Source organism: Bos taurus, chromosome 11 (genome assembly GCF_002263795.3).
Source record: "Bos taurus isolate L1 Dominette 01449 registration number 42190680 breed Hereford chromosome 11, ARS-UCD2.0, whole genome shotgun sequence".
In the NCBI taxonomy this organism is placed as follows: Eukaryota; Metazoa; Chordata; class Mammalia; order Artiodactyla; family Bovidae; genus Bos; species Bos taurus.
In genome coordinates, this window is record NC_037338.1 from 26750967 (window position 1) to 26771364 (window position 20398).

At 35.9% G+C, this 20398-nt stretch overlaps 1 protein-coding gene across 4 annotated transcripts in view; it reads right to left on the reverse strand.

Annotated features, from left to right (window-relative positions):
• Positions 1-20306, reverse strand: part of PREPL (prolyl endopeptidase like) — a 38531-nt gene extending 18225 nt beyond the window's left edge. Inside the window, exons 1-7 of one of the 4 annotated variants that reach the window (XM_059891737.1) lie at positions 20137-20306; positions 18305-18404; positions 8054-8176; positions 6618-6684; positions 4547-4753; positions 2723-2858; positions 246-462 (exon numbers count right to left, since the gene is read on the reverse strand). In XM_059891737.1, the coding sequence (XP_059747720.1) occupies positions 246-462; positions 2723-2858; positions 4547-4753; positions 6618-6684; positions 8054-8128 (702 nt within the window). In that variant the 5' untranslated portion in view covers positions 8129-8176; positions 18305-18404; positions 20137-20306. Of the gene's footprint in view, positions 1-245; positions 463-2722; positions 2859-4546; positions 4754-6617; positions 6685-8053; positions 8177-18304; positions 18847-20136 lie in introns of all 4 variants that reach the window. The other 3 variants (XM_024999389.2, XM_024999388.1, XM_024999391.2) reach the window with 3 other exon arrangements.
• Between the last annotated feature and the right edge of the window lie 92 nt (positions 20307-20398).

Below are 20398 nucleotides of genomic sequence, written 5' to 3' on the forward strand. Positions count from 1 at the left end.
AAGTTTGGCTTTGATGACTAATATTATTTAGGATAGGGAATATTTTCCTTTGCTAACGTTTTTAGGTATAGTAAAATATGAAGAGGTATATTAGCTCTGAGGGAAGAGAAATGGGATTGGTTATACACATCAGTTTTTAATGACCCAAATCTTATGAAACAATAAACTCTTAGAGCAAGAAATGTTGATATTACTGTAACACTTCCTAACAGCCTAAATGGGAACCACGAAAATACAGGATTTACCTTGAATTCTGTAGGCTCGCCAACGTTAGTGAGAATGTATAACTCATCATCTCTATGTTCCACATAGTAAAGGACCCCATGGATTCGCTTCTGGATAAGTACTGGTGGGTCCCAAGGGCTCAGGCCATCTATCAACCACACCTCAGAAGTGGTCTTGCTCATGATATTCATGGTGAGAAAACGACTGTCTTTTGTAAGATAAAGGAAGACAAAAAAACTATGCAGAAAAAAGAGAGGGAGAGAGAGAGAGGAAAAATCCAATAAATTTCAAATGTAAGCTATCATTGCTAATGACAATTTCTCACTGGTATTGAGTATATATATTAATTTCTAATGCACACAGAAAAGAAAAACTCCTTAGTGAAATACTGCTTGTAAAAACTGGCTATTATGTTTTCTGATTTCCTCCGCAAAGGCATTCAAAATAATTTTTCTCTAACATTTTATTATGAATATTTTTTAAAACCCACCACCAAGATTCTATACCTGCTAACATTTTGCTGTATTTCCTTTATCACATATTTATGTAGCTTGCAATCCATCTTTAAAAAAAAATGCATTTCAAGGTAAACTACAGATATCATTTAACACTCAATTACATTAATAGATTACAGGGGTTTTTGCTGAGAAGAGGAAATAAACTTCCTGGAGAAGATATGTAATTGTAGGGAAGAAAAGAGACAGAGTTTTCTTTGTTTTTCCTTTGAATGCATGTTGGATATCCTTTTTTCCTACTCTCCCAGTTTTTATAACAAAACAAGTAACAGGAATAAAAACCCTCACAATCTCACTAAACTAACACATTTTTTAAAGTTTAATTTTTCTGTTTTTCCTTCCAGGGCTTATTTGTATTTTATACATGTCTTTAAATAGTTATAATTAAAATAGAGATGCAATTTTGGGTTCTGCATTTCTTACTACACATATTATCATCTTTCCCCACATTAGTTATACAGTTTATGATCATTATTTTTAATGGCTTCCTAATATCCTATTATTAAGTTGAATTATCATAATTCTTAAAAACTTAGCTATTTCATTGTAATAAATATAAAAGGGAACATATCAAGAAGATAGTTTCCTTCTCCATAATTTTTATAATTATTTCCTTAGGATAAATTCTTAGTAATAGAAATACTATTTTAATGATTAAGAGTATTTTTATGACTCCATAAATCAAAGACTATCCCAAGAGCATTATACTAATTCATATTGACACACTGGATGCCTTTAAATATTGCATCTACATTTCCTTATTATAAAAGTAATTCATACTGAAAATACTAAGAAATATAAAGACAGATGGTAAGTTTTAGTTGCAAGATAGAGAATAGTCTATAATCAAAGTCATTGGTATAATGTAATAAATTACTAGGGTAAACTGTCATTTCTAAAAGACAATCTTGACAAATGACACATAAAATAGTGGGATCATAGGAATAGTTCTAGTAAATTCTCATTAATAGACTCATCAGAAAAAAATGCAGTGACAGTGTTACTGGATCAAGAGTATTAGTTCTATAATTAGAACTAATTATAAATAATTATAATTATTTATATTTATTTATAATTAGAACTAATTATAAATAAAATTTGTAATTAGAACTAATTATAAATAAAAGAGTAATTTCTCCAGGCCTCAAGTTCTTTATATGAACTTGGGGTTGTACAAGATTTTCTTTAAGGTTCTTGTCATGTCTGAGATTTTATTAAGTGAAGGGTTAATTTTCTTGTTTGGGGTTATCAATTTTACACTCATAGATTGGTTTTTAAAGCTCATTTTTTTTCGTCTTGCAAAATCTGTTGAGACATTGTCCAAATCATACTGTTAAATGATGTATAAGGTGACAGGACCCTGGTGTTAAGAAATAATTTGTTTCTTATAAATCATTTGGAAAAGTACATCTGGGTAAGAGTTAAGGAACTTTGCCAGATAAATTTATTATCATTTCCTTCCCAGCCTGGTTAAGTGGTAATATGAGGCATAAGTCCTGAAGCAAAAAGAATTAGCTTTAAGGAGGAATTACCAGATTACTGGGGAAAGTAAAATTTAAAGACCAAAGTATATCATGGCCCAAAGCAAAGCAATTTAAATTTTAGATAATCTACATGAAATAAGTAGTGAATTCTGTGTAACTGATATGGTTAATCTAGTTATGGCCTACAAGAGGTTCATAAGTGCTGCATGGCAATGCTATTTAAGTGTTAAACTAAGAACTCTTCTCGTGTCAGTACAGAGAGGATGTTAGTAATTCAGCACCTATAGTCTAATGATATATCTGTGTTCACTCTGAAGTTTGAATATAACTAGTTTCCAATTTTGAATCTAAATCACTTATAAAAGAATGCTTTGCTCACCTTAGCTTTATTATATCTGATTCCAGCCAAAATCAATGTTTTAACTCAACCAAGAGCAGCACTTTAGATAACCAGAGAAATACGCTGAAAATAAAGCCTTAATTGAATTGTTCTAGTACCTTGGGTCTTTTTCTGTGTAAAAACGTTCATTACGTTTGTTATCACCAAAAGTGGCTCGATATACATCATGACAGCGAAGGTTCCTCTGGAAGGTGTAGAATAAAACATCTTCATCTTCTTCATCTTTTACCCATTCTAAAAGAAAATAATTAAAGAATTATACATAGCCACCTATTTATAGTTAAAAAGAAAAAGGCACAGTGCATTCTGAGTGTCAAACAGAAGAGATGTGTAAGTTTATCTCTGGCAATCTAACACAGGTTTGATTATATCTAACCCTGTATTTCCAAAGAAAAAGATACTACTACATCAATTCTAAGTTTTGTAGTTATCAGTTTCAAGGCACTCAAGTTTCTAAATAAGAGTTGAACATTCAATATTTAGGAAAGACTTTGGTAGACTGCTTTCAGCAGATCAATTATGTTTAAATTTCACGCTCTTGTGCTTAGACATTTGGTCGTGTCCGACTCTTTGTAACCCCATGGACTACAGCCTACCAGGCTCCTCTGTCCATGGGATTCTCCAGACAAGAATACTGGAGTGGGTTGTCCTGTCTTCCTCCAGGGGATCTTCCCAACTCAGGGATCAAACCCAGGTCTCTCACACTGCAGGTGGTTTCTTTACCATCTGAGACACCTGGGAAGCCCATATTTAAGTTTGCAGAAATACTGGATCACTTCCTCTCATGCCTAAATGTTTTTGTATGTTTTCAAGTGACAGTTTATCTCAAACTAAGCTTTAAACAAAAAATCTTATTTTTTTAATTGGTGGAAAATTGCTTTATAATTTTGTGTTGGTTTCTGCTATATAACAACACGAATCAGTCACATGCTGGTGTTTTCTAGATCCTACCAGAAGCTGTAAATTAAAGTATTCATACAATTATGTCATGACTGCCACCTGGCTGACAGTGACTGAAAGACATCATTGTTATATGCATTCTGATTTTAGAGGTTAAAATGTACAAGAGGTATGTCTTAGAAAAAATTCGATAGGATATAATTTTAACTCATTGTAAAAGCATTTCTTTACTAAACAATGGGGAAATTTATGGCAGAAAATGAAAGGGAGGATAAAGTCTGTATATGTAATCACACAGTGATAAATGATAAAATTTAAAGTTGGCTGTATTGGTAAAAATATCATAACTTTAATGATGAATAAGTTCAGGGAATTCCCTGGTCATCCAGTCATTAGGACTCGGCGCTTTCACTGCCAGGGTGCGGTTCAATCCCTAGTCAAGGAACTAAGATCCCGCAAGGTGTGTGGTTGAAAAAACAAACAAACAAAAAGTAAATTCATCTTGTTCTAGAGTTCCTTGGTAGAGACCCCAGGGCAATCTGCTACAATGGCTGGACATGATGATGTGAAATTAAAAAAATACCCCAGCCTAAAGTTGAATAAAATATTAAGATGTAATTTATATGCAAACATGTACTCTAAGTAATAGCAAAGAATATTATTACTGACACATTACTGATAAGGAGCCTGGTGGGCTACAGTCTACAGGGTTGCAAAGAGTTGGACATGACTGAAGTGACTTAGCATGCATGCCCTGATATATATTACTGATACATTAACATGCACTGTGCAACCTAGACTCTGATTATAATACTTTTAAAAACATGGACATGAATTTGGATATTTAACTAAAGAAGGGAAGGTCTCCTGGTTAAGAGGCACAGAGGAAGGTATGGAGTCCACAGGGATAAACAGATCAGGCATTCATCTTCTGATTCATTCATGTGGGCAAATAAAAGTGTCTCAAAAGTGTAGACAATTCTCTTGCTGTTGTCTTTTCAATGTTTTAGTTGGTGTCTTACCAAAACTAGACACATTTGGGAAAGAAGCTTCCATTACAGGCTGATCACTGAGCTTCACAACTATACAGGTAGATGCTTCAGAATCCTCAGTTCTTATCTTGGCAGCTACATATTTTTCATCAGGAGCAACTCTGATACAGTCAATGAAGGGCTGCTCTAATTTAAGTTCCTCCAAATTGAACAAAACTTCATAGTTATCATTGTCTGCTGCATAAAGAAAAAAGTAGAGGAGATAATTCCATAAGATATACTTACAATTTTTTACACTATATTTCAGTGTTTTAGAGTAGCATTCCCCTTCTTTAAGATGCTACATTATGGCTTCCTTCAGCATTGACAGTAGCTTGATGTGTGTAGAAAATGGCATTTGTTATTTAATATTACAATATCCTATTCAGTATTACTCTATGCATCAGCCTATGTGATGTTACTTGATACAGTTAGTCTAATATTTATAGACCATATAGAACCTAGAAAAGTAAGAAACTGTAAGTGACACTGAGTAATCTATGTTGTGCCTAGCATAGTAACTGGGATTTGGTAGATGCTCAAAAAATGCTGGTTCTCACCTCCATTCTCTCTGCCAAAGCTTCTGAGAGTTAAGTATTAATTCTAGCTTAGGCAAACCCAGATATTAAAAGCTAGTCATTTAAAATAAAGATAAAAATCAAAACCTATTTTTTATATCTTTGAAAACCAATACCAGCCTTTCAGGCAGCATGTACAGGGGGTGAGTAGGTACCAATCACTGGCCCTTCTGTCCTGGGAGTACACACGGACCAGCACACCCCATATCAAGGGGATAAGGGCCACATATGTTAGGGAAGAAGCAGCGAGCATACAAACTAAAAGCAGCCCTTAATTTCTGACAAGATAGAGTAGGAGAAGGACTTGAGTTCACTTCCTCTCAAGAAAACACCAAATCACAACTAACTGTTGAACAACCACTGACTAAAAAGACTGGAACCTATCAAAAAAGCATACTTTATATCCAAGGACAAAGAAGCTACAATGAGACAGTCGGGTGGGGGTGGGGGAACGCTTTCATGATATAATCAAATCCCAACCACTGGGTGGGCAAGCCACAAACTGGAAAAATAATTATATCACAAAGGCTCTCCCACAGGAGTGAGTGTTCCAAGTCCCATGGCAGGCTCCCCAGCCTGAGAGGTTGGCATTGGAAGGAGCCTCCAGAGCATTTGGCTTTGAAAGCCAGTGGGGGCCTGAACAAACAATAAATGCTGGAACGTGTGTGGAGAAAAAGGAACCCTCCTACACTGTTCATGGGAATGTAAATTGGTATAACCACTACAGAGAACAGTACGGAGGTTCCTTAAAAAACGAAAAACAGAACTACCATATGATCCAGCAATCCTCTTGGGCATATATCCAGAGAAAACCATAATTCAAAAAGATACATGAACCCGTGTTCACTGCAGTGCTCTTTATAATACCCGAGACTCAAAGAAACCTAAATGGCCAGTGACAGAGGAATGGATAAAGATGTACAGATATAGATACACAATGGAATATTACTTGGCCACCAAAAAGAATGACACAATGCCATTTGCAGCGACATGGAAGGACCTAAAGATTGTCATACTAAGTCAGTCAGATAGAAAAAGAGAAGTTTCATATTATATCACTTAATATGTGGAATCTAAAAAAAAATGATACAAAGAAACTTATTTGCAAAAGATAAACACACTCACAGACTTTGAAGACAAATTTACCACACCAAAGGGGAAATGTAGAGGGGAGGGATAAATTAGGAGTTTGGGATTAACATATACACTACTATATATAAAACAGATAATCAACAAGGACCTAATGTACAGCACAGGGAACTCTACTCAATATGTTGTAATAACCTATATGGGAAAAGAATCTGAAGAATGGACATATGTATGTGTGTAACTGAATCACTTTACAGTATATATGAGACTAATAACTGTAAATCAACTATACTGCAACAGAAAATACAAATTAAAAAAATCAATACCAAATTTCTCATGAAAAATGTGAAATCAGAAAAATCAAGTGTTTCTTAAAAAGGAAAACTGTACGGTACCTTCTTCATCTTTGGAACGAACCAAGCAGCAGCCCTCTTGATAATAAACAAAACCACCATGTTTAATCTGACAATATAAAGAAACAAATAATTTATTTAATAATAACAATCATTTATCCACCAGTTTAAACACAATTTAATTAATTGTTTAATGGTCTGACTATTCAAGATGAAGAAATGAGATCTTTTATAAAAGCAGACCTGCTGAAGTCTATGAATGAACATAGAAAAAATATTAAATGGATACAAATATACAATATAGTGATCAAGATATGGTGTTCATATGTTTATAATCATTGGAGGCATTTCTAATACATAAATGAAAGAAACAACAAAGAGAAGGCAAAACAAAACCTATGTCAGTTCTCATGAATGTACGAACCACGTTAGCTTTATTTTTGGAACATCTGACAATTAACAGAGATCAAGTGGCATCATTAAGATAAACCAAAATTATGCAGATGTGAAAACCATGACTTAAGACTAGGCTGAAAACCCAGTCAATACCTTTCTGAGATTCTTTCCTCTAAAATATGCTGTCACTTCCAACTGTTCATGGTTTGATCTGATTTTACACAAAGCATCTTACCCTCTGTAGAGGTGACAGATAAAGGCAATTTGAGAGAGAGAAAGACCATTACCAATACATGAATCATGCTCTTGTCTAATTCCTACATACTAAATGCAACTGACTGACTGATATGATATTAGGTAGCTTAAGACATTTTCTACCTGCTAGTTAATGGTGTGATTTGAATCTGGAATTCCTGATTCTTTGTTGTTCAGCCGCTAAGTCATGTCAGGCTCTCTGTACCTCCGTGGACTGTATTGCTATTTTCATTCTACTATGCATGTAATTTTCACTCATAAGCTGTGGTTCTGTTTTCCATTCTTATCAAAACATTTTTCAAAAAAAAAAATTCAACATGTATGTTCATTCAGTTTCAACTGAATATTTATGAGTGTGGTAAACACAAAATGGTCAAGCAAATACTTGGCTTTCATGGTATTAAACTGTTCAAAGTGAATTTTCTTTTATTAAAAAAAAAAGTATAGCTAGAACAATCAAATACTTTTCAAACAATGAAGCACTGACTTAATTTCACTTTAACTTCTCACTAGAATTATTTAAAAAAATTTAAAAGCAGAATTGGTTGTTTCCAAAAACCAAAATTAATATAATATGCTTGGAAATTCATCTTGGCTTTGATCTTTACAATTTATTTAAAGGATCATAATTAGCTTATTCTTTGTTCTTTAAGTTTTTCAGCACATATTAAAGGCCAAAATCAGTCTAATTTGGATGTGGGCTTATGTTTATAAATCATAAACATTATAAATCATAAGGTATTAATTAAAAAAAAAACCATAAGGTATTTCATTTGTATCCCAACTGGTAATATAAGGTTTAAAAAAATAGAGATAAGATATCTTACCTCTGCATTGATGATTTCGTATTCTTCTTGTGGCTGTGTTTCTAATTTTGCTCTCACTTTTTCAAACGCATCCATGTTTTCTGAAAGGGGTTTTTCGTTTTCCTGTTTACTAGACAGAAAATTCTGGAAAAAAGTTTTATCAGTATGATCATAATATTTCAATTAGGAAAAAAAAACTTTCACCTTTTAAAGATAATTCTTATTTCCTTCTCATGCAAATACAACATTAGATGTATACCTATGAAATAAACTGCATTTCACAGATCTTAAATATTGTTTCATAAGTTTAATATGTCATTTCCTCTTTTTCATTTAAAAATGTAAAGAAAGAAAATGAGGTTGATACTTAATGACTACAGAAGGAAATGGCAACCCACTCCAGTATTCTTGGCTGGGAAATTCCATAGACAGAGGAGCCTGGCCGGCTACAGTCCATGGGGTCGCAAAGAGTTGGACACGACTGAGCGCACATGCACACATTACTTTAAATGTGTAAGTCCTGAAGAGGCAGAGGTACTAAGAAGTGCTGAGGAGTATTCAGAAATACTATGGGAAAGCAATAAATGAAATCCTGTGAACACTTAAACACACACTTAATAGCCAGGTGTGAGAAGCAGAAGTCTGATGAATTTTATAAAGTACCTCCTAAAACGAGAAAAAAGTCGAAGGCAGAGGAAGACATTAACATTATCAATAAATGTTCATTATTATTTTATTCACAGCAAGAGTCATGATAAGAAGTTTTCGTTACTTTCTATCTTCACTGGCTGTAATTTTCTTCTCTTGTGGGGATAAGGAATCCTCCAAACAGAACTGTTTATCAGATTAAGTGGTGAATTAAGGCTTTATAAAACAGAACTTCTCTTTTGAGATAAGGAACAAGATAATATATTCATCTTAAAAAAGGAAGAATAAGGAAAAATAATGGAAAACCAGTGGGTAGAGATACAGGTGAAAGCTAAATAAAGCACTCTTTGTCTTATTAGGAGTCCCTAATAAGCTAAGAGCTTAAGTTGATGTCTGCTGAACACATAAATACCATATGAATTATTAACATTTGGGTTAGGCAAAAATCTCAATTCTCAAATTAAAAAAAGGGTTCAATAATTCAATACACCATGGGTTTGCCTTGCTTAAGGAAAAGAATTTTAGCCAAGATTTTCAATGTCACCTTTCTGCCAAAGATGACAACTGTACAGTGATTTGTGCCAGAGGGGCACTAAGCCTTTGGTAAGGACGTCCAACAGCTGGTTGATATGTATTGCACAAGTGTGTCCATGACACTTTACCAACAGTGTAGCGAATGTAAGTGATATAGTCTATATCACAAAGAGTCTATATCACAAAGAGTATAATCTAAAATTAAAGAATAAAACAGAAAAATCACCAAAGCAAATTAAATGGAAAATTAACCATTTTCACAAAGTTTTAAGACTTTTTGGGATGCTTTATGATTTGGATTAGATTCACCCTAGCCATAATGATCGTTACCTGAGTTATTTACTCTCTACTTCAATAATATAATTAATGTGCTTGAGTACCAAGTTCAAATACTAGAGGCTCATATGTTTACTTTTTTTTTTTTTAAAGTATCTCTACAAAATCTAGTGTTGATCTTTAGTGAGACAAAATATCTATACCAATAATTTCCTATTATCACCTAGAGCACGAAACAGATCACTAGAAATCTTTCTTGAAACTATAACTTAGTGATTAGTTAGTTCAGTCACTCAGTCGTGTCCGACTCTTTGCGACCCCATGAATCACAGCACACCAGGCCTCCCTGTCCATCACCAACTCCCGAAGTTCACCCAAACTCATGTCCATCGAGTTGGTGATGCCATCCAGCCATCTCATCCTCTGTCGTCCCCTTCTCCTCCCGCCCGCAAACCCTCCCAGCATCGGGGTCTTTTCCAATGAGTTAACTCTTCACATGAGGTATAGGAGCTGATTTTTTATTTCCAGATATATGCTTATCTGTTCTGTTAATTCCTATTAGAATTAGAGTCAGGAGAGCTACAAAGAGAGTACCTTGCAGCCCCCAGCACATCCCAGACCAGGAGCTGAGCTCTGCCACTTTTCAACACTGGTTCTTTCTGATTGAGAGCCGTGGTTAATGCAGGACTAAAGGCAACAGGGCTGGGCCCAATACCTATCCTCCTACACTTACCTTACAGTCTTAATTTTTTTTCTGTGTCACAAATCCAGTTGATTTTATCTGAACCAAAAAGCCTGAAATCAACAGGATTTTGAACTGCCTTAATAAAGTAGAAGTAGAGTTCAAGCATTTTGTAAATGATTCCTCAAAAGGAAATACTCCCAGGGAAACTGAGATTTTATATAATATTCACAAAGTACTCCAAGTTGGTTTTGGTTTAAGTTCTGTCCTCAACAATACTCACTGGATGTTCCAAGCTTTCATTTCAATGCTAGCTAGCATTATCATTAGGGTATGCAGCCAAACCTATCGATCTTAGCCAAGCATCTTAATACATTAATAGTTCATTGGTTTTAAGGGCATAAACTGCCTAATGGAGCTGAGATGAGGAGAGCTTTAACTTTAAATTTTAAGAGCTTACATGTACAGTGTCACTTTATTAATGGAAAAAAGAACCAGTCTTCCTCATCTTCTGGGTGGCCTACTACAAAACCATTTTAGTAATGAAAACCCTTAAGATAGAAAAATGGAATATGTAAACTTTATTAGAGCAACATCATTGAACTCTAAAGACAGAAAAATCACACAACAGAAGAACACTGGGCAGCTTTGAGTAAAGATGGTGCCATTAATAAATGGCTAATTCCAAGTCTGGGACAGGGAGAGTAAAAAGTAGGCTTAGGACGTTTTGTGTTAGAAAGCAAGAAGTGTTAAAGGCTTATGGAGATGTGTGAAAAGAACACAAGGGCCAGTTTGAGGGGGTTCCTACTAGCCACATTTAGGGCAGTTTGAGCATCAAAAATAGTAATGACTGTAATTGATTACTTTAAAAACTCACAATAATTTAAAAAGAAGTAAAAAACAAAACACACACCAAACTAAAAAAAATAAAAAGACTAAAAAAGGGGGAAAACTTTTTTTACAGAATAATACTAGCTAATAAATGTAGAAAGAATAACAGAAATAGAAAAACATTAGCAACCCCCACTGAAACAAGTGATTAGGGTAAAGATTATCCATGGTTATTAAACTCATTAGGTGAAATGATACTGGGTAGTAAAATATTTGCACAAAGTATTACCCTACATTCTACTTAGTAATTGCAAAGGGAATAATGGCCCCTTAACAATGGAGAGAACTAGCAATTATCACCTTTATTGAAATTATTAAGCTTAGCATATGGACAGTGGGACAAGCTGACTTTATGAGTCCCCTGAAATAATGCAATATGGAGAATTTCAATTTAAGACACAAAAAGAGAAGAGTAAACCTAAAGTAGAAGAAAGGAAATTAATTTAATTTGTTTCAATGAAATTGATAAACTAAAGAAAGGACCAACAAATAGAAAAAGTTGGTTCTTTTAAAAATGCACTAAGAAAGACATGGGAGGCCTGGACAGGGAGGCCCAGGACACGGAGGCCTGGAGTGCAGCAGTCCAAGGGGTCGCAGAGTCGGACACAACTTAGCGACTAAACAAGAAGAAAGGCATGTATAAAACTTGACTTAAAAAGACAAAGATATTAGAAATGAAAAAGATGGCATAATTACAGATATAACAAAGATTTTTAAAAATTATAATACAGTTCGTTAAGCTAATACATTTGAAAATATGATAAAATGGATAATTTTCCAGAAAATAAATTAGCAAAACTGATTCAAACAACAGAAGAGCTGTATAAGCCAATAATTACCAAAGACATTGATAATTAAGTGTCCCTTTATAAAACAGACACAAAACCCAGGTAAGTTCAAGGGTAGCTTTCTCAAATCCTCCCCTCATATATTAACTATTTATGGAAAAAAAAAAGGCCAACTATATAAAACCATGCCATTAATTTTATCAGGCTAAGATAACCCTGACACTAGATAAACTAGACAGTGAAAATATAAGACAATGAAAAATCAATCTTATTATAAAATATGGATTGAAAAAACCCTAAAATAAAAGATCAATGTATTAAAAAAAACACAAAACAAAAACAATAGTGATAATAAAATCCTATGTGACCAATGAAGATTTATCTTAAGAGTGAAAAGATGGTTCAACACTAGAAAAATCTATCAATGTAATCACAAATAAAGGAAATATATCTTAGGCCCATTTCGATTAATGCAGAAAAAATAGAAAATAATTGATACACTTAAAAATCATAAAAATCTTCAACTTCCTTAAGAAACATCCCTGTGTTGTTTTAGGCAGAACCACACTAAGCATCAGTTCATGGGGTCGCACACTTTCACTTTCATACTAAGCATCTGTGAAACCCTTTGCAAGACTTGTCTCCTATGTTCCCTGCTTCTAATTCCTCTCTCTGAGCCCAGTAAGATTTTTGCCCTTCTCATTACAGTGACTGCTCTTGTCAAGGTCACCGATGACCCCTACATCAAGACGTACCAATGTTAATTCTAGGTAATCACAGTACTTGAGAGCTATCAGCATTGTCACTCAGTTGACCACTTTCACCTCCTAAAAACACTTCACTTGGCTTCCAGGCTTCACTTCACTTCACATTACTTGCCTTCTATTTCACTGGCCCTTCTCAGTCTCTTCAGCTAGTTCCTACTCAACTCCTTGGCTCTTAACATCAAAATGCCCTGGACCACTTCTTTTATCTGTAGTCTGCACTAATTCCCTTGGTGATCTCATACAGTCTTATGATGCTACATAGTAAATGCTGTTTATTTTCTAGGACTCCTAAATTTCTCTCTCTGGCCTGATCCTTTTCCCTGAACAAGTTTGTCATACCCAACTGACTACAATACTCATTATTTTCTACCTGGACTTCTAACAAGTATTTAAAAAAATGTCCAGCACTGAATATCCAATGTCCCCATTTTCCCTCTCCCCACAAAAATCTCCTCTGTTCTTTAGGCAATTGTTCCTATCTTCATAAATGACAACTGTCTTTCCAGCTGCTCACACTTAAAAGTTTTAGTTTTGTCCTTCTCTCTAGCAACCACTGACAAACCTCGACAAGGTGGAAACCTTGTCAATTCTACTTTCAAGATAAATCTTGAATCTGAGCACGTCTCACACCTTTACTATTCTGGTGATACCAGTATCATTTCTCTTTGGATTACTGCAAGAGCCAAAATGCTCTGTTTCTGCCTCTGCTTTCCACAGTCTATTTTCAACGAAGAAACTAGAGTGAACCTAAGGTCAGATCATATTACTCCTTCACTCAAAATCCAACCCAAAGTTTTCCCATCTTGTTAAAGAGGAAAACTGAAAATCCTTATGATGGTCTAGAGTCCTAAAGAATTCTGCCCCATTACAAATCTTGCTGACCTCATCTGCTACTACACTCCTCCGATGTCCACTGACTCTGAGCCACTGGGTTCCTTCATGCTTTTTGACCATGTCAAGCTTGCTTCTACCTCACTTTCTTAGAACTTACTGCCCTATGCCCAAACACCCACTTGAAGCTATTGCTCAAATGTAGTCTTTTTTCTCAGTTAGGCCTGAGCTGACCGCTCAACCAAAATAAGAATTCTTCCTAGCCCCAAATGGTTTATTTAATCTTTCCTTGTCCTATTTTATTTTTCATTGTACCTATTGCCTCTGATATACTATTTATTTTATTCATCTATTTCTTTGTTCTTCCTCTCTCCCTAGAGAAATGAGATAAGGACTAGATCTTGCAAGGTCTTGAGGAACATGATTAGGAAAATGGGAGCTTATGTGTTAAGAGCTTCTGGGGACTTCCCTGGTGGTCCAGTGTTTAAGATTCGACACTCTCAATGCAGAAGGCCTGGGTTCATTTCTGGTCAGGGAACTAAGACCCCTCATGCTGCACGGTGTTGCCAAAAAATAAATAAAAATACAAAGACACTAATTTCTTTAAAAAAAAAAGAACTTCTGGAAGGGTTTTTAAGCTGTGGAGTGACATGATTTAATTTATATTTTAAGATCACTCTTCCAATTGTATGAAAATGGGTTAGATGAGAAGGTGGCAAGCAAAGAACATGGTTAGGTGGCTTCAACCAGTGACCCAGATGAAAGATGACTGAGTGATAATGGTAGAGATAGAGAAATACAGACAGATTCACCATGTATTTTGGAGGTTAATGTAATGTGTTTCTGAAAGCATGTCAGACGTAATGGTATATATGATTTGAGGTATATGAATATTTTATTAGAAACAATATAACAAGCACATCAGACTGATGACTACTATTCCTTGGGATGAGACAAGTCGGTTAAGCGAAAATAATTAAGTAAATAATAGCCCAGGTGGTACTGTGATGTGGTAAAAATCACGAAGCTAAGTATACACTGTTAACGGATGCGATGGCAGGTTAATGTTTTCCCACATTCTGGCTTGAACAACTGCATACAGAGCAATGAGACAGAGAAGAGCTGAGTCAGGGTTGGGAGAGTTGAAGTTCAACTGTGGATAGTTTGAGAAGTCAGTAAGATGTCCAACTAGAGATTAATCCTGTGCAGCCCAGAGGTGGATCTGGGATGAAGATAACTCCTATGATACTAAATCCAAGGGAATGGATAAAATTACTTAGGAAGAAATTAGAGAGAAAAAAAGCTCCAGAACCAAAGTCTGAGAAACTTCAAAGTTGAGAGGTCATATGGAAGAAAAGTCAGAAAAGGAGATTGAGAAGGGTTGGTTTGTAAGGTAGGAAAAGGAAAACTAGGAAAACGTGGACCCATGAGGCCAAAAGAGTTTCGAGGAGGGATTGGTCAAGGATGTCGAATCTGCCAAGAGCTTCTCTAAGAGAAGGAAAGGGAAGTGCCTACTGGGCTGAAATATGTTACATCTTTGGCAACAATGATGGGTTTTTAGTGGGGGATAGGAGCCATACTCCAGCAGGTTAAAGAATAAATGGAACGTGGAGGAAAAAGCCCAATAAAGAATTGGCACCTATAATGCAGTCCCACTCCATGAACTATTATCAAAAAAGAAAAAAACTATTGTGAGACTACAATTTTTTTCTTTCTGGCTTTCCCAAGTTTTGAACCTTCAGAACCAGTGATTCCCACAAATCATAGATCACTAATGCCAGTGAAGGAAATATCTGTCAACCTATCTTAGTGACTACTATAAGAACTGCTAATCTATATTGTAGAAAGAGTCAGTGGACAAATCTTTAATCTTTTTTTCCCCTTATTTGGTTTTCTTTTTGTATCTCAAATGATCAAAGATTTCAGGAATTATTTCTGTAGGCAGAGCAGAACAGGATGATGTGAAAGATAAAGAAATGGGGTATTTGGTTTGATGCTAGCCTTTGAATATTACTAGTTGGTGCATGAGTGTAATGGAATAAGTTCATCTTGCCATCTGGCTAATGTTAAATGGAAAGTCACAGTCCCTGCCAGAAAGAGCTTCAGAAATGAATGAATTCAGTCATTCTGAATTTAGGTCAGCAACATTTGATCACAAGTGTGTCTAGTTCCTAAATGCAGATCCGCCATCACTGGCAGACTGGGAATTTCAGAATTGCTTGAGGAACTTAAGACAAAAAACCAGATCCCCAGGCCTCAGCCAGTAGATCCTGACCCAGCAGATGTTGGGTGAGATCCAAGAATTTGTATTTCTGAAACGTTTCCCAGGATTTCTGATACAAAGCCAAACTGCAGGAGCTGGTACTATAGAGTTCCCAAACATACAGGTGATAGTTGTTGGTAAGTTAACAAGGTAGAGATATAAAATAATGAAATTTTAGTATCTGGAGGACTTTTACAGAACGCCAACTTGAAACTCCCCCCTTTATTTCCAGTCAGAGAGATTAGAGTCCTGACATACCAGTCATGGCTACAGCTCTTCTTTCTGGCATTTTTATTACACAGACTTCCCTCCCTTATTCTAAAGAATAAGAGTTAACTTATCTAAACAAGTCTTTAAGTAAATATATTTTAATTTGCCTCAAAGGCACTAATCACTTTTTCTACTTTGCTGTTCCCATTTGTTGTTGTTACTTAGCTGCTAAGTTGTGTCTGACTCTTTTGTGACCCTACAGATTGTAGCCCTCCAGGCTCCTCTGTCCATGGGATTCCCCAGGCAAGAATACTGGAGTGGGTTGCCATTTCCTTCTCCAGGTTGTTCCCATAAGAGCAGACAAGGTTGAAACTGAGTGAATGCTTATTTAGCTGTGCATTTTGGACTACAGATCTCTTCACAGCTTCCCCAGGTCTCAGTGATCATAAAGGAGAGGGACTACAGCTTTTAGATCATATAATTTCTCACAGAAGGAATGGTTGATGTATGACATGTGAAAGCCAGACTGTTACCAGGTGAAGGAATTATTAAGCCACTGAAGCAGGTTAAAGCTTCCAGACAACAGGGTTCTATGAAAGAGAACTGAAAAGTTGCTTCAGGGACAAGTAGAGGGAAAAAATAGTCCAGCTCCTGCATAGGGTGTGAGCTAATCTTACAGCTGTCACTCTGATGGTAATTCCTGCCTACTATTTATAAATTGAGACTAAGGATAAAAGTACAAGATAACAAAATGTTCCAGATACAATTCAAAATATAATGATCTAAATGTCTAAAATGTGTCCAATAGGTAAAGTTTTAAAGTTTACCTTTCTCAAGTAGGACATGTGTGCAAATACACACACAAAGGGTAAAAACGAAATAGAAGACACTGAAAAATTTGAGTAAAAAAGGAAAGTGCTAAACTAAACTAAGATGCTATAAAAAGAAAAATTTGGATGACCAAAATGTAAAGAGTAGAAGTCTAGGACTAAGGTTAAAAAGTTGAAAGCAAACAACAACAAAAATGCCCCCAAATAAATAAATATGAGCTAATAAAAGAACAAAAATGAAACAAAAAGAAGAATTTAGTAAAATAAGATTAAAAAATCATTTTTATAAACAGAAGAAGCTGCTCAAGTGTCTATCAACAGATGAACGGATAAATAAATTGTGGTTTATAAAAGAAGTATTATTCAGCCACTAAAAGGAACAAATTCACATATATGCTACAATATGGGTGAACTTTGAAAACAATGTAAGTGAAATAAACCAAACACAAAAGGACAAATATTATATAATTCCAATTATATGAATTATCTAAAATGGGCAAATTCATAGAGACATAAAGTAGATGAAAGGTTTCCACGGTTCAGTAAAGGCAGGAGTGGGGAATTCTAGGTAAATTTTTTTCAGGTGACAACAGGATTTTGGAAATAGTGATAACAGCTGTTCAACACTGTGAAGTAATTAATGTCATGGAATTATACACTTAAAATGGTTAAAATGGAAAATTTTGTTACATATACTCTACTACAATAAAAAAGTCAAAAGAGACGAAAAATATTAGTATGAAACTAGAAATTAAAATACAAAAATAACAAAATACGCTAAAATATTGCAAGAATATCACTCCTAAATGCAATGTAAGGAACCTAAGGACATAGCAAGTATGCGGTAGGGGAGGTCATGTCAAAGGGGCAACAGCACCAGCAGCTTAACTCAAATAACTAGGATGAGCACACAACTTGCCAACCTGAGGCACTTCTGGGAGGAAAGGGGACACTGTCAATAACTACAGACGGACAGTGTGGACTGGGACTGTCGGGGGCAACGGAGGAAATGTGCTCATTCTACATACAAGGGCAATAGGTCCTCAAGGTTGAGGTCAGGTCCATGGCTTGGGGTCTGGCCAGAGCACAATGGTCCGAAAGCATCTTCTAGAATAATACAGTGGTCAAGAATGCAAATCTTTTTTTCAATTTTTAACAGAGAAGTAGCACAATTAAGTGGTTTTCACTGAAGTTTACTAATTTGGGATTCATAAAACAATCAGCATATTATTAGATTTTATTAAGAGTTATTAAAACAGCCCAGGAATTTTAGAAGGCAAATTATACTTTGAGCTGCACTGGTAGCACAGGAAGGAATTCCTAAGGTGAATCATTTTTTATAAATGTACATTTTTACATATTACATTAGAGCTCTATAAATATATATATTCTTTTATACTTACATATGACTACAGACAATTGAGTCTGACCATTTAAAAAATCAAACCAGATTTACTGAAAAAATTAGTAACTGATCTCCTACCCATTCTTTATTTTTAAGTTAAAATTAATCTTAAAGGCCTACACAGAGGTTAATTTAAACAGTCCATACCTTACATGAGAAGTTCCGACTTGGGATGTTTCTTGCTAACTCTGAGATGCTGGGTTTATTCTGCAGACACTTGGTTAGGTGATATTTTTTCAATTTTATTCTATGGTAATAACGATCAGCGAAGTTACAGTGATTCAAGTGCTCTTTCTGCATGCATTTCCCAAGATGAGGAATACTATACTTCAAAGCTTGGAGAAACAATTTGCTCTTCTGCTGCATGGTATCAAAGTCCCTGGTTTACGCTCCCTTAGGGGCTGCCAGCACATGAATGATTTTCATAGGGATGACTGTACAGTGTGGGTTCTCAGAGCATCTAAGATCTGCAGTTCTTAACTTTCCCCTTTGGGGCTGTGGTTACAAATAACTGGTTACAAATAACTGCAGACAGCTGATAACTCAGGCTAAAAGTATTGAAAACTTGTACAAGTTAGTTTCATTCAAGTCATACTTCTTGGCAGATGTAACTTAAATGTCTCTTTAGTAAGGTCAATCTTATCAGGCTCAAACTATGCAGCACTCATTCTGGTACACACATGGGCAAACTAAAAAAAAAAAACAAAACAAACGAAAAAACAAAATAAAAATCTGCAATAAATACAAAGACTTCATGGGGGCATCTCAGAAACTCTGAGGGCTTTTAAAGGCAAACCGGCTTTGATTTTACAGAATTCAGGTATTGGGTTGGTCAAAAAGTTCCTTCCAGTTTTTCACAAGATGTTATGGAGAAACCTAAATGAACTTTTTGGCCAACCCAATATATGCAGGATGAACTGGAAAAGACTAATTACTGAATAAAGGTAGAGAAGGGATTAGTATTTGAGTATTTGCTACATGCCAGATGCTTTTATATACTTGATCTAATTTAAACTTCATAGGAACCTGATAGAGTAGCTATTATGTTGATCTTACAGGTGAGCAAACTGTGGCTCAGGGAGGTTTAAGCAACTACCCCAGGTCACCTCTACAGAAAGTGATAGAGGAATGTCTATCTGCAAATAAAAACAACTGGACTTTGATGTTAAAAACGGGATTAGCTCCAAAAAACACTTGAGGATGCACACAGGAAATGTGATGCCATCGGTCTTCTATTGGAAAGCCCGTTCTTTTTAACCTATCTAGCAAGGTAAGTAAGGCTAGTGAGTAGTTAAGTCAGAGAAACCTGGGTTCAGGTCTTCACTCCTGCACTTAGCACCTGTGCTTAGTTTCCTCGTGTGTAAAACAGAGATAATGACCCCACTAACTATTCTAAGGATGAAACAATAGTTTATGTTTAACCCTTAATCAAGTGCCCGGACCGCAGTAACCACTCAGTAACCGTTGGCTACTATTTTTTGGACAGAAATATCTAGATACGTTGCACACTGCTGAATGTCATCATGAAAGTCTTCCACAAAATGTTTCTGGGTAGCAAAGGGAAAATACTGCGTCAGCTTCACCACAGCTCGGATCCGCTACGAAGTAGCAAAATAAAGGAGAGTGGAAATAGGGAATGAGCAGCCAATACCAGCAAAAACAAAGAAATTAAATAAAGTATGAGAAAATAAAAGAAAGGCTCTAAATGACTACATCCCTGCCGGCAGCCTCCATCCATCCATCTTTCACCCGCAGGGAGAAGACAGCCGGTTAACGATGGGGGTAGGGCAGACACACGGGTATTCCTGGGAGAACCTATTCGTTTTCCCTGTGCATCCGAGGCGAGAGAGTGGTACCAGGTGTCACGCAGTTAAGTGACATCGGTCAAAAATCTAGGACCAAAGGACTGAGGGATGGCTGGATGGGGAGAGGAAGAGGTGAAGGGACGAGACCCCCAGCCTACGCCCCCCAATACGTACGCAAATTGAAAGTCAGCCTGGCTCTAGATACCGAAACGAGTAAAGGCACGCCCAGAGGACCCGAAGCTCTCAGGAAGGAGTGCAGCTGTCACCTCGACCGCGTCCTGCCGAAGTCTGCGTTCTGCAGCTAGCAGAACCACTGCCTACCCAGTGTCGCCGAGAGCTAGTTTGCAGCACGCGTTCTACGTAACTCCCAACTAGCACGAGCTCTAAGCAGATTCCACCATATTTATTGTGGTCAAGAATGGATTTTTCTCCTTCT